The sequence below is a fragment of the Podarcis vaucheri genome (assembly GCF_965113315.1).
Source record: "Podarcis vaucheri genome assembly, chromosome: 6".
Classification (NCBI taxonomy): Eukaryota; Metazoa; Chordata; class Lepidosauria; order Squamata; family Lacertidae; genus Podarcis; species Podarcis vaucheri.
In genome coordinates, this window is record NC_138764.1 from 85,337,584 (window position 1) to 85,351,025 (window position 13,442).

General features: G+C 44.0%; 1 protein-coding gene across 2 annotated transcripts in view; it reads right to left on the reverse strand.

Annotated features, from left to right (window-relative positions):
- Positions 1–278: 278 nt before the first annotated feature.
- The window catches only part of SLC13A3 (solute carrier family 13 member 3), a 44,987-nt gene continuing 31,823 nt past the window's right edge, over positions 279–13,442 (reverse strand). For both annotated transcript variants that reach the window (XM_082226079.1, XM_082226080.1), the window contains exons 8-13: positions 11,564–11,668; positions 10,152–10,249; positions 9,088–9,200; positions 6,886–7,047; positions 4,949–5,086; positions 279–2,322 (exon numbers count right to left, since the gene is read on the reverse strand). In XM_082226079.1, the coding sequence (XP_082082205.1) occupies positions 2,140–2,322; positions 4,949–5,086; positions 6,886–7,047; positions 9,088–9,200; positions 10,152–10,249; positions 11,564–11,668 (799 nt within the window). In that variant the 3' untranslated portion in view covers positions 279–2,139. The remainder of the gene's footprint in view (positions 2,323–4,948; positions 5,087–6,885; positions 7,048–9,087; positions 9,201–10,151; positions 10,250–11,563; positions 11,669–13,442) is intronic.

Sequence of the window (13,442 nt, forward strand, 5' to 3'; positions counted from 1 at the left end):
AACCCTTTTGTCTAGCGAGTTTTTTGTCTTGCGAGGCATTCGTCTTGCGAGGTACCACTGTAGTGCAAGAAAGAGGCTGATAAATGCATTGCATTTTCAATTCTCATAATGGTGAGGCTTGGGCAGCAAAGAGTGATCTTAGTTGATGATGCTTAGTTGATGATGCATTTTTTGTGCTTTTGGCTTGACCTCTGCTTACACTTGTATCCATGATGCAATTTTAATGCGGTTTTCAAAGCAGCAGCAACTGTGATTAAAGAGAAGGAGAGAGAGAGAGATGTAGATCTAATGGCTGTATTCACCAGCTGTGGTCCAGGAACAGATCCTGAATAAGGCAAGGCAGCAGAATTACAAAGCCACTGAATCTTTCCTTCTGCATCACATCAAGAATTCACTTTTAAGCCTCCTCCCCAGCCCCAACGCAACTTCCAGTGTCGTATCTTTCAAAACATGCTTTCAGCAGTGATATTTCATTAACGATAAGTCCATTTCTTACAAACACACACACAGCGTCAAAAGGTAGAATTTGCATTACAGAGGTGATTAGAATCACTGTCCATTTACAAACACTTTCATTGAAAGTACCCAAATAATCAGTTTTATATAAAAAGAAATCAAAGAATCAACCCCTCCCCCCCTTAAATCCCAACAATAATAATCCTCTGGAAATGTTCACTAAATTAGCACATCTCTTGTTGGCATGCCAGTCTCCACAGTTTAGACTTTTAAGGTTTGCATAGTTAAGACCAATACAGAGAGACATATTTCACACAGCTAAGGGTGCACATTCGCACCACTTATCCACAATTCTCAAGTCAGCATCAGCAGCTCAGTGACTTGTATTTATCACTTCTACAACCCTTCAAACTTCTACCACCATTATATCACTCATCCTCACAACAACCCTGTGAGGTAGGTCACAACCCTTCCCATTTGTTTGTGGCTGCTAGATGGCGAGCTGCCTTAGAGTGAAAGATTAAGCTCACTCAGGATGAAGACAGATGTAACATGTCAGTATAGAAGTGCCCTCCTATGGGCAATGTGAACAAACATCTTTCTGTCCTAGAATGACCTCTGAAAAGCCAAGTTTGTATATTTGGTTTGGTTTGGTTCTGAACATAGGCAAAGCTACTTATGGAGAGCACCTACTGGCTAGCACCTGTGTTGTCACCAATATACTTCTCCTGCCAGTCTCTGGAGTAGTCATTCCCACTGTTCTTACTTCATTTTTTGTAAGCTGTAGAATGAATACAGATAAGTCTAAACATATTTAAAATGAGGCAAGCTTATAAGCTTGGATCACAGCACCGGGAAAGGATCTGCTATAGCCATGGTTAAAACTTCAGCCTTCATCCCAGTGAATTTTCATCATTCACCTGCAGTTCTACTGCTATATAGTATTTGGATTATGTAGTATTCTACAACATATGCATTTGGGATTGTTTATCACCGATATCTGGGTGGTTTATTGCTTCTGCTTATATTCAGGTTTTACATTGGTTATTTATTCCATTGAAACATAGTTTCATATTGTTTTGTATCCTTATATGTGAATTTCATTACTAATTTATTCTTGTCATTCATTCTTTGGTCCATATAAGGCATCTTCCAATATTCCATTGGCTATGGGGCATTTTGTGTGAGTATCTGGGCTACAGACCACTATAGACAGTTTTTAGTATCATGGTTGTACAAGGTCTAACAAGACATGATGTTTGAATAATGGATATGATCTGATTGGGTATAATATGTGTATTAATAGTGTTCCTGACTTGGCAGTTTTTCACTGAATCCACTGCAGCTATTTGCAGAGGGCTTGCAGTTTATTTACACACAGTGTCCTAGGATTCACACTCAAAGGGTGGAATTCAATGCAGCACTAAGGTCTAAACCTACCTAAGAACTGCCTGATGGGAGGTTTTTGGCATGAAAGTGGAGAGACTCTTCCAAGGCACAAAATAATTATCCAGTGAGTACTCACGAATATTTATAAAAACAAACATAAAAGGAACATGGCAGTCCTGTATAAGGAGGGGCATCAACGACGCCATCACCTGTGCGTTCTTGTACTTGCTGTGGATCTAATTCAGTGCCCAAATTTGAAGGGGGAGTGCTCCTCCCGCAACAAGGTTGTCCTGTTCATAATTTACTCATTGAGTTTAGAGTGACGTTCTGCACATCCACCAGCAGGGTCGTGTTTTCTGAATGGATGTTGGCCCAGTCAGGGAAGCTGCCCAGCTGAAAGATGCTCGTGGCCCAAGTGTTGATAGCCAGAGTCAGAAACAAAACTCCCATCAGATTCATAAGCAGACCCGTCCTTGCCTGTGGAAGAAACCCATGAGGGGTGAAACAGATTTAGAGATCATGATGATCTGTGGCATCATAGAGCCCAACCGTTTGCTGTGTGATGCAGAAAACACAAAGCTTTCCAAAGTGGCTGTCCAAAGACAGCCTCCCCTCTGGGAAGAGAGAATCACAAACCTTCTAAGTAATCGGTTCCATTGTTGAACTGTCAAGAAGTTTCTCTGAACAAGCCTCTAAAGGTAAAGGTAAAGGGACTTCTGACCATTAGGTCCAGTCGTGACCGACTCTGGGGTTGCGGCGCTCATCTCGCTTTATTGGTCGAGGGAGCCGGCGTACAGCTTCCGGTCAGGTGGCCAGCATGACTAAGCCGCTTCTGGCGAACCAGAGCAGCGCACGGAAACACCGTTTACCTTCCCGCCGGAGCGGTACCTATTGATCTACTTGCACTTTGACGCGCTTTAAAACTGCTAGGTTGGCAGGAGCAGGGACCGAGCAATGGGAGCTCACCCCTTAGCGGGGATTCAAACCGCCGACCTTCTGATCGGCAAGTCCTAGGCTCTGTGGTTTAACCCACAGCCCCACCCGCGTCCCTGAACAAGCCTCTACCCTCCTGTAAATTCATTAGAGCTAAACCTGCCTTCTGGGTGAATGGTTTTGTATAATAGAGAACAATGCATTGGGGTTTACAAATCCCATCCTCTTTAAAGAAAGAGAGCCAGCTTCAAAGGGAAGCTGGTAAAGCTGCAAAGGAGATTTTGACAGATCCTCCCTACCTGTCTTTGACTGTTTAACTAAATTATAAATGTGCATTCTATCTCTCCTAAGGTAGTATGTTGCAATTTCTTCCAACCTTCCTTCATCTAGGCCTCTTCCTGAATGAAAACCATCAGTGAAATTGTTCTAAGCATGTTTGGACAAATAACTCATACCCAATCAGAGAAGTCAAGAAAATTCTAGTGCTGGAATTCCATGCTGTTTCAAAGTCTGATAACAGGACAGAAATGTAACCAATGAGAATATGAGTGTAATACGCATTTTAGGTGAGAGTAAGTGAGAAGATGTAAGTTCTTCTGCAATATCTGCTGGTGATCTGCTTGGAAAAGAATCATTTGGAATAATTGGTAAATTCCTGTTTTCCATCTCTTTTTAAACAAGGCTTTGGTTAGTTCATACCCTCAAGCCCTGAAAACTTGAAAACAAATGAAGAGTGACAGGAGCCAGGGGTGAGACTGCAATTACTTGTTAGTTCTCTGCTGGAATTATGTTCTTTGAATAGAATAAATATAGAAGCTTGCCAACAAACACGAGGATTAACTTTTCCATTGTCAGCCCTCACATTTGTGAGCAAACCTTACTGAACTTTAAAAACTGAAAATTTCGTTCACACCTAATTCCCAATTTCTTCTGTAGTACTGAAAAACTGCTATGGGTGCTTCCAGGTGGGTGATTATTGTGGCATCAGTGCTCCTCATGGACGTAAGTTTCTTGCAGTGTCCAAATGATGTCATTGACATCAAAATGCCAGCCTGAATCTCACCCCACCTCCCCCAAAAAACTGGAATTACTCTTTCCAGGTGAAATCCATTATGGGTTATTTGTTTAGCTATTTACAAAGCCTGTTGATAGGGTCCTGTTGGCAATATCTCACCTAACCATTTACAATGTTAAGCCCCAATCTGAAAGTACCCTTGGTCTTAGACACATATGAATATTGGCACTTTGCTGCTGAATAGGCTCCTACTTAGGTCTGCACTGAATGTTCATCACAGCGAAACATTCAGGGTTTTGTTTTGTTTTGTTTGTTTTTCAGGGTGCGAGAAGAAATTTCCCCAAAGTTCAGGGGCAAATTTGGGAAGAGCTGGTGGACCATAGCCCCTGGTCTGTTGTGCTTTAAAATCCAAGGCACTCCCCTCACTGTAGATTGAGCTGAGAGACTGGTAGCCTGGCTGCCATTTTGTAAACAAAGTTGAGAGGAAGTGGATAGCGAACTAAGCAACAGAATTTGCCCCTTCTCAGTTCCTCTCAGCTCCACTTTCAAAATGGTTGTCACACAGCTGAACTTGCTAATGCCGCCCACCCACAGCTAAGCAATTCCTTCAAAAACAAACAAACCTAAAATTTAGTAATATTCTGCCCACATTTTGGAAAGGAATGAAGACCTTGTGAAAGTGGTGGCAGAGATGTGTGTTTCATCCAGTGTGCTTCTACAGTTGACCAGACATAATTTGGTGCTAACTTACTGCTGGAAGACCCAACAATAATTTACTGTGAGTGAAGAAGGAATAAACAGTTTGATGTTTTGATGTCATCCATTCTCCTAGGCACAAATAGTTGGATAGGGCATGCTACATTAGACATGCCATCACTTGCGTGAATGCAAGTAAGGTGCATGCCTTTTTATTATGTAAATAGCAGTCGAAGGGAAACCAGAACCTGACTGAAGCTGCTGTTTGCATCTCAAGGGAAGCCTCCATTGGAACCAAGGCGAGCTTCCCCTGAAATACAAATAGCAGCTCCTGAGAGAAGCTGTTTTGGGGAAGTTTGGCAGGGGAAGAGAACTGAACACCCTTTCCTCACCTCTATGGCCTTCTCCTGCTCTAGATAATTAAGCTATTGATAGTGATTACTATGTAAAATTACTTACCATATCTTTAACCAGTAAGTGCCCAGAAGCAAAGGCAATTGAATTTGGGGGTGTAGAGACTGGAAGCATGAAAGCAAATGAGCATCCTATGGTTCCTGGTATCATTAAGTAGAGGGGATGCACTTTCAGACGAATGGCCTTGAAAAAAACAAAAGGGGTGCGTGCGTTATGATTTATTAGCTGAACTGTAAGCATCGCATGAGATTCTTGAAAAGACTGCAAAGAAGTTTTTGTGTGATCATAGTTCCTTCTGAAAGCTTCCACTAGATTTGGCATGGGAAACCTTTGGCCCTCCAGATGTTGCTGAACTACAGCTCCCATCAACCCTGCCCATTAGTCATGATTGCTGGGGCTGATGGTAGTTGCAGTTCATCTGGAAAGTCAAAGGTTTCCCAACACCTGCTCTAGATGATCCTGGTAGAACATGCTGGACCAGGAATGAGGAGCCTGCATCTTTTTCAATGTTGCTGGACTACAACTCCCATCATCCCTGATTATTGGCGATGATAGCTGAGGCTGATGGGAACTAGTGTCCAAGAACAACTTAAGGTCCGCAGTGTGGGAGTAATAAAAAGCTAGAGAGGAGTAAAGAAGCTGTGAGCTCCTCTCCAGCAAGCTGCATGTTTGTATGGTCCCAGTAAACCAGAGTTTGGTTTATCGTGTTGTGTGAAACAGGCCACTGGAGATTTGTTTTCCATCACACACACACACAGAGAGAGAGAGAGAGAGAGAGAGAGAGAGAGAGAGCCTTCTTGAAATAGGCACAAGGAGCCTTATTTCTGGCTATCTGAATATGGGGAATTGTGGAAGGAAGCCCAATCATAACACAAAATCCTATTTAGCTGAGTCCAGAAGTTTCCTCAGGCAGAATAAGCAGGTCAGAAGAGGGCATGCTGTTCACTGAGAATAGTACATGTGGACTCTGTGGGTTCAAAAGCTGGCTGTCTGCCTTGAGGTGTCAGCCTAGTAATATTTTTCAGAGGTAAAGCTGAAAAGTACTTTTGAGTCTCCCACTAGTTATTCCACATGGAGTTGTTGTTAATGAGGGACAGAATGCAGAAGAGAAACCAAATGTACACCGCCTTGAGATCTTTGAGTGAAGGGTGGGATGTAATAATGATGATGATGATATAGGCCAACCTTCCTCCTACCACCCAAGATTAGGGTGAGCCATGTGTTCAAGTTGCTAAGGACTACCTTATATCTAAAGAGTTATTCTACTCGAAGGTGTCCTCTATTTGAAGAGCTGTGCTGCCCAAGTCCAGTTCAAAGAACCATAAGAAGAAAGAGCAGGGGGAGCCTTGAAGTTGCCCATTTGCACTTGGATAGCAGACAGAACAGGCATGCTGGTTACCCAGGTCAAATCTTCCCCGCTATGGTGAAATTAATTTCTATTTAAAAGGTAAAGGGACCCCTGACCATTAGGTCCAGTCATGGCTGACTCTGGGGGTGCAGCACTCATCTCGCTTTATTGGTCGAGGAAGCCAGCATACAGCTTCCGGGTCATGTGGCCAGCATGACTAAGCCACTTCTGGCGAACCAGAGTAGCGCACGGAAAAGCACATCAAACACTTTGATGTGCTTTTGAACTGCTAGGTTGGCAGGAGCAGGGACCGAGCAACGGGAGCTCACCCTGTTGCGGGGATTCGAACCGCCGACCTTCTGATCAGCAAGTCCTAGGTTCTGTGGTTTAACCCACAGCGCCACACGCGCCCCAATTTCTATTTACATTATAGTAATTATGTCTAAATCTGCATCTATACATATAAATCAACATATATAAATTGCCTTTATATATTTCTCTCTCTCAATAGCAGCAATGGCCACTCTACTCTTAACTTAGTATGCTTGGTTGTTTGGCCGTAATAATAAACATTCATTCACATTCATACCTTTAACTTAACCCCTTGGTTGAAAGGTGTGCATATGCCCCTTACCAGTTCTGCCAGGACAGGCAGGAAGATTATGATTGTGGCTGTGTTACTTGCAAATTCTGTGAATAACGCGATCACTGCCGTAATGAGAATAACAGCAACAGCAGGAGGGAGGTTCTCCAGGGGATCAAGCTGGCCTCCAATCCAGACAGACAAGCCAGACTCCTATAGCAGGGTAGAAAATTTATGTGTGTATTAAATTTAAAGCCCACCCATCCTCTTAAAGGGGCCCAGGGCAGCAAATACACCATTGTCAAAACAATATGTTTAAAAAATAAAACAACAACATACTAAAAACAAACATATAAAAACAATCACAGTTTGCACAAGTGATTCTATGGTGGCTGATTCTTTCCTGTGTTTTTCAGCTCTCGTCATGAGATGATAACTCAGGAACAGATCATTTCACTTGCAATTGAAATTTACCCTCCCCCAGGCGCCATTTTAATACCCAAACTACCACATATATGCTCCACACATGGCAAAATCTTCCTTAGCACTGGCAGTATGATACCAATGGTCAAGCTATTAAAGTATGAGAGAGCTTCCTCTGAGGTAGTTTTGTCAGCTTGTGTGAGCTGTGGGACATTTGTCCTCTTAAAACACAAATCTACTGCAAATGAAAGCCAACTCCCATGACCATTTTTGAAGTTGAACATTCACCACAAGATGACTTTCTCCTCAAATGCTATGTGGTGAATTTGGCCTTGCAAGGGTACTAAGATTATGGCCACATCCTGGAAAACCCTGGTTTCGTAATGTTTCCTAGGATAACAAAATGTGCAAACACTACTTAGCCACTTTAGCATGTGAAAATGAGCAGGCAAATCAACTCACCTAGGCTCTTCCACATCTGAAAGTATTGTTTGTTTTAGCGCTTAGGCCCGAACTACACATTACATTAAATGCAGTAGTCGTCTGTGGGACTTATCTGATCTCCTGTCAATAGCAGTGCAGTGCAAACAGGCTGGTGGGATTGGCTCTAGTCTTGATTAAAATCACCCCCAGCAAAGCTAACATTTACCACAGGAAGAAACCTCCACTTGGGTTGAAGTAGGCCACAACATTTTAAGTAGACTTTGGCGAAGGCATTGGGTATGTATCTGACATCAAACAGCTCGCCAGCTGGCAGATGAGAGGGCTGAGCTGGCCCTAGGCTGAGTGTCGCCCTATGATGCAGGTCAAATCATATTTCAGGTCCGCTGCCACAACCTCACCTCCAGGCAGCCTCCTGATAGGCTCGTTTGAAAATGGTCCCCAGTCAGCTGACCCATGGCCATGGTCAGAAGAAGCAGGCATTGCCTCAACGACCATTGATGTAAAATGGCTCTGGGCCACACTGCAGCCATGCTAAGCCCACAAACCATCACTCCTCAAGATTTCCAGGTAAGCGGCCATTTCCCAGAACATTGTGTATGTGTGTAAGAATGGTTAAAAAAGAGAGCTGGTCATGCTCCGAATTAGTCACACACATGAATGCAAACATGCATGCAAAGTAGCATGTAGCTTGTTCTGCAGGAATCAAGTGTCATGATGCTGTCAGGAGCCAAAGTCTGGAGCAGCTCAGCAATAAAACACCTGGTTTCAGAGAAGTTAACTCTTTAATTCAAAGAAACCAACATAGCACAGGTCTTGCCCCAAGGAGACAGTTGCGAGAACTGAAGCTCCCTGTGTTCCCACCACTCTTGAAAACTCCTCCCCCAGCTCCTTCCCCAGGAACCTGAGGCTCCTTCACCTTATCTCTCTTTGCTCTGCCCTCTTCATTCCTCTCAGTGTTCTGGGAGACCAGGGAGGAGGGGAGCTGGTCACAGCAGAGGGGGAGGCTCCCTGGCTTCTTCAGCAGCCTGACCCCACTCCTCTCCAGCCTCTGCTTCAGCTTCAGATCCTGGACTGCCCTCTGCCACAGCCTCTTCCTGCTCACTAAACCCTATTGCCTCTTCAGCTTCCGTTGCCTCCTCCTCCCAGTCTGCTCTCCCCCTCTTCTCCCTCTGGACACTCATTGTTGTCCCACCAACAATCCCCTGGCTTTGAGCCTTTTCCCCCTGGGGGTTCCCTTGGGGGTTCCCCAGCTAGTGCCTCCCACCGCTCCTCTGCATCCAACCAGTCCGTGACAGGTGCCCTAAAAAACAACAACAACCCAGTCCCTTTAGAAAAGATGGAAAGTGGTGCATTTTTTTTTTACAGGCTGCATTCTAACAAGCATACCTCACATCCTTTTGCCATGGCAAAACCTCCTCCAAGCAATAGGATTATATTCCATGGTACACTTTCCTGGGCTTTTCTCCAAGTCAGCAAGGGCTGGTTCTCTGTGTTTGGCGCTAGACAAAGAGGTTTGTGAACATAGAGAGATTAGCAAACTTTGTGATCGCAGCCTAAGGCAGGGAGGGGGAAGCAGTGGTCCACCAGATGTTGTGGGACTCCAACTCCCATCAGACCCAGCCAGCAAGGGGAATGATTAGGGATGATGGGAGCTGTAGTCCAGCAACATTTGGACATCCCCCTCCCCCTTTCATTTGCACTTTGGATCTAAGTTAACCGCAACGTTAATTTTCTACTCGCAGCTCAAAGATTGTGAGATGTATGGTAAAGGAAAACCCAGATCTCATCCATAAAAGGTCATAAAAGGATTTTTTTGCAAAGCAAGGTACCCTGTTTCACAAGAGAGGCCTTATTAACGCATGAAGGCTGAACAAGAGATAGCTTCCACTTTTCTCTCTTAACCCTTCATAGAGCTATTCCTTGCAATTGCTCAAGTCCTCGTATGATGTGCTTTTGTTGAACAGGAAGCAAGTCACACAATCTTCCAGGTTTTTAACTTCATCTGTGTACCAATGTTCCAGATGTCTGTGAGCACACTGGTTTATTTCGTAGCATGAAGCACTTCACAGGCAGAAAAGATAACACCAGGGACATATAGATGGCGGGCAGTAGATGGTGTCTGGAGAACCTTGGACTGTTAGGCAGGGAGAAAATCTCCCAATCAGCACCAAAAAAGGATGAATATCTGTGTCCCTTTTCTAAAAAGAAAAGGGGATGAGTATTTTAATGCTTGGTTGGGACCCATTGGGACATCAGGAGCCAACAGATGAGTCTTATTCCTCTGCTCTCCTCCTTGTAAGATTGTTCTCTAAGCTCCTCTATGGGTGAGTCATTCAGGAAATGGTGACCTAGTGACCCTGTACCTAGTGCTTGTTGAAGGCTAGTTTTATAGTCAATTCTACAGAACGCAGAAGAACTAGGTCAAAGGGTTTCAAAAGCCAGAAGCTTACCTTTCAAGTCAAACCACCATTTAAGGGACGGCCTTTTCGACGGGAAGAAGAACAATATTGTCACTATTGTGACACCAGTAACAGCATCGGTGACAAACCTAACAGGGAGGGAGGGAGAATTTCAAGAATAAGTGGTGGAAGAGAAGAAACATTTGTCAAAGGAGACCAAGGTCAGTGACTTTGCATGCAGATATCCCAGACTCAATTCCTGGAATTACCAGGGAGTGCTAAGAAATATTCTGGACTCGTCCACAATTCTACTCCTCCCATGCCTAGAAAACACAGGTCCTAACAGCTTTCCACTTGTCCCAAGCTTTCTAGGTGATGAGTGATGTTGCCTTTGCCCACTGCCTTCCCCCAGAAGACTCGCTCTTTAGTGCTAAATCAGAACAAACAGCAATCCGCAGAAGGCCCAATTGCCATTGGTTCTGATTCAGTGCTAAACCGTAGGTTTCCTCCGGAGGAAGCAGTGGGTCAGATGGAAGTGTGGATGCAACTCTCTGTGTCTGAAACCTTGGAGAGCCATTGCAAGTCAATGTGGACAATACTGAGCTTGATGGACCAATGGTCTGACTCAGTGCAAAAGTTGTATGTACACATTAGTGGCTTAAACCATTCTAGAGGTTGATTCTCCCACTGTGTTTCAAGTCACATTTACACATGACTGTACGCACCAGAGAAAGAGCAGGGGTGTCTTCACCCAAGGCACATAACCTGTTCAGTTTCTGCTGTCATCTGCACATGTGCAATGGCACTCCCAAATGTACACACCTCAGCTTAACTGTGATGTGAATGTGACCTTGAGTTCTCCATTTGGATTGAAGCTGGATTGAGGGGAAATGCATGGAACAGCACTATTTCTCAAGAAACTACAGGATATCTCTGCATCCTGGGTAATATGATGTGTATGCAAATTCAGAAAAACAGAGGTGGGAGCACACCAGAGCCAGACTAAACGGCAATGTGTACGCAGCCTGAGGCAGCTTTCTATGTCCCTATTTATCTTCAGATACACTCACAATTTGTAAATCTGTTTTTAAATCTGTGAGTTATAGTCCTAAACCAGGCAACTGTTCTACTAGAAAACAAACTGTGAGCCTTGAAAATGCAACCTGAAGAGAGAAGCAAGAGAAAGCACATGTGTCTCAGGAAGGTTAACCTCCTTCAATCTGACCCTTGATAACTGATGGATTGACTACTGATCAAAGAGGCCGAGAGCCACAACCATCTCCCAAGATTAGGGGACTGGGAATACTATGTCTGCCCCAGGCAAAAAAGAAACTCTGAGAGAATCCCTTGAGATGAGCATTTAAATGAAACATTAATGCTGGTGCGAGGGGGGGGGGTGTTTGTGTGGAAGGGGGGATGGAGAACAAAGGCCTGACAGAAATATACAGAAATAAATTTCTTACCCTGGTGTGAACAAGCTTGCCCAGCCTGGGATGAACTTAGGGTCTCTGGAGAATAGCAGGATTGCGAATAAGCAGAAAAGTACAAATACTGCCTGTTCAGCAAACCTGTAGAGGAAGGAAATGCAGCGAGTCATTGTAATGAAGACATCATTTCCCCCAGTCTTGCTTGAGGATGAGTTCAACTGTGACCAGTAGGTGGAAATCTGAGGAAGGCTGGCAACGTTGCGCAGAAAAGAGCAAAGGGGAATTTTGATTGTTTCAGAACAAAATGCAGAAGTGGCCATGGGCTAGATACACATTTCCAAAATTAAAATATAACCCGAGTGTCAGCAAACTTTCTAGCACTGAAGTTCATAGAGGGGAATTGTAAAATATACATAGGAGCAGATATTTGTGTTTCAACATATCTCTGCAGGCATTCGGATTAACAACTTGGGCCTCCCATGTTATAACTAAATCATGCAATAAGAAGAAACACATGGTTGCTCAACTTGAATGTGTGGTGTGTGTTTTTTACAACGATGAATGTGATAGAAAGCAGAAGAGTGATCATTTGTGGGAGGTTTCAAGATTCAATGACCACAGCCCATTTCAGGCTCTTATCCCTCGTGTGGAATGAACACACCAGTGGCAAGGCATGGGCAGGACCTCCTCCTTATCTACACTTGTCCATTAGAACGGTGCCCCACCAAGTACAGCTGGTACACATGGGGCCTCTGTACTTTGCACTGTGGTATGCATGGAATCATAGGAGTTGGAAGGACCCATGAGGGACATCTGGTCCAACCCCCTGCAAGGCAGAAACCCTTTTGCCCAATATGGGGCTCAAACCCATGACCTGGAGATTAAGAGTCTCGTGCTCTGCCGACTGAGCTATCCAGCCACAGTCAAAGGGGGCCTTTGCCTTGGCATTCAAGCAAAAAGCATCATGATCTGCAAGCCACCTTAAGTCCCTGGCAGAGAAAGAAGGGTGGGTGGATTTGTACACACTCACATACACAAACACACACACGGGGGGAGAGAGAGAGAGAGAGAGAGAGAGAGAGAGAGAGAGAGAGGGGCAGGGACAGAGTCTCCCCCCTTCCCTGGCTGCCTTAATTTTGTGTGTGTGTGTGTGTGTGTGACGTTCTAACCACAAACAGAAAATCATGAAACAATTATTTGAAATCTCAATTTTTGGAAGTTGAGGACGGAATAGGATGAGAAAGCTACCTTATAATGGGGCATCATTAAATTGTACTCTCCTCTTCCTGGTTTTACATATCAAGAGAAGATTAGGAACCAAATTACAAAACAAAACATTAGATTTAAGGAACATAAACCATTTGGAAGAAATCTGGAGTTGCTAATCAAATTGGCCACGGCTGGTTTAATAGACTTTCTGTGCTCTTAGAATGGGAAAAAAGGGCCTTTGATTCTTACAATGATATTTTGCAGGTTGCTGGTTTATAGTGACATGAATGCTTCAGTAGACACTAATCTTTCATAATATCCACCAACGGTGAAAAGTGCTTTCCCCCCAGATATGTTCAGGTTCCCTCGGTTTATTTATTTTGCAATAGTTATGTGCTGCTTACAATAATAATAATACAGCAGTTTGCAAGGGGGGGGGGGAGAAAGAGAGAATGCAACCTTTGTAACTGATAAAGCAGAAGATCAAAATCAACAACTAAAATCAGCCTGCAGCAGTTTTATCAGATAATAGTCTCAAAAACAATCAGATGAGTTTTTGTTACTTTTCTAAAAGTAGCCAATGATAGTAGCCAAGATTACCGCCTCCCAGAGGGGTTGGAGCAACTGGTAAGAAGGTCCTATTCTGAAGGTCCATGACTGGATAATTAATTGATGGAACTATGAGCAGGATCTACTTAGCAGCTCT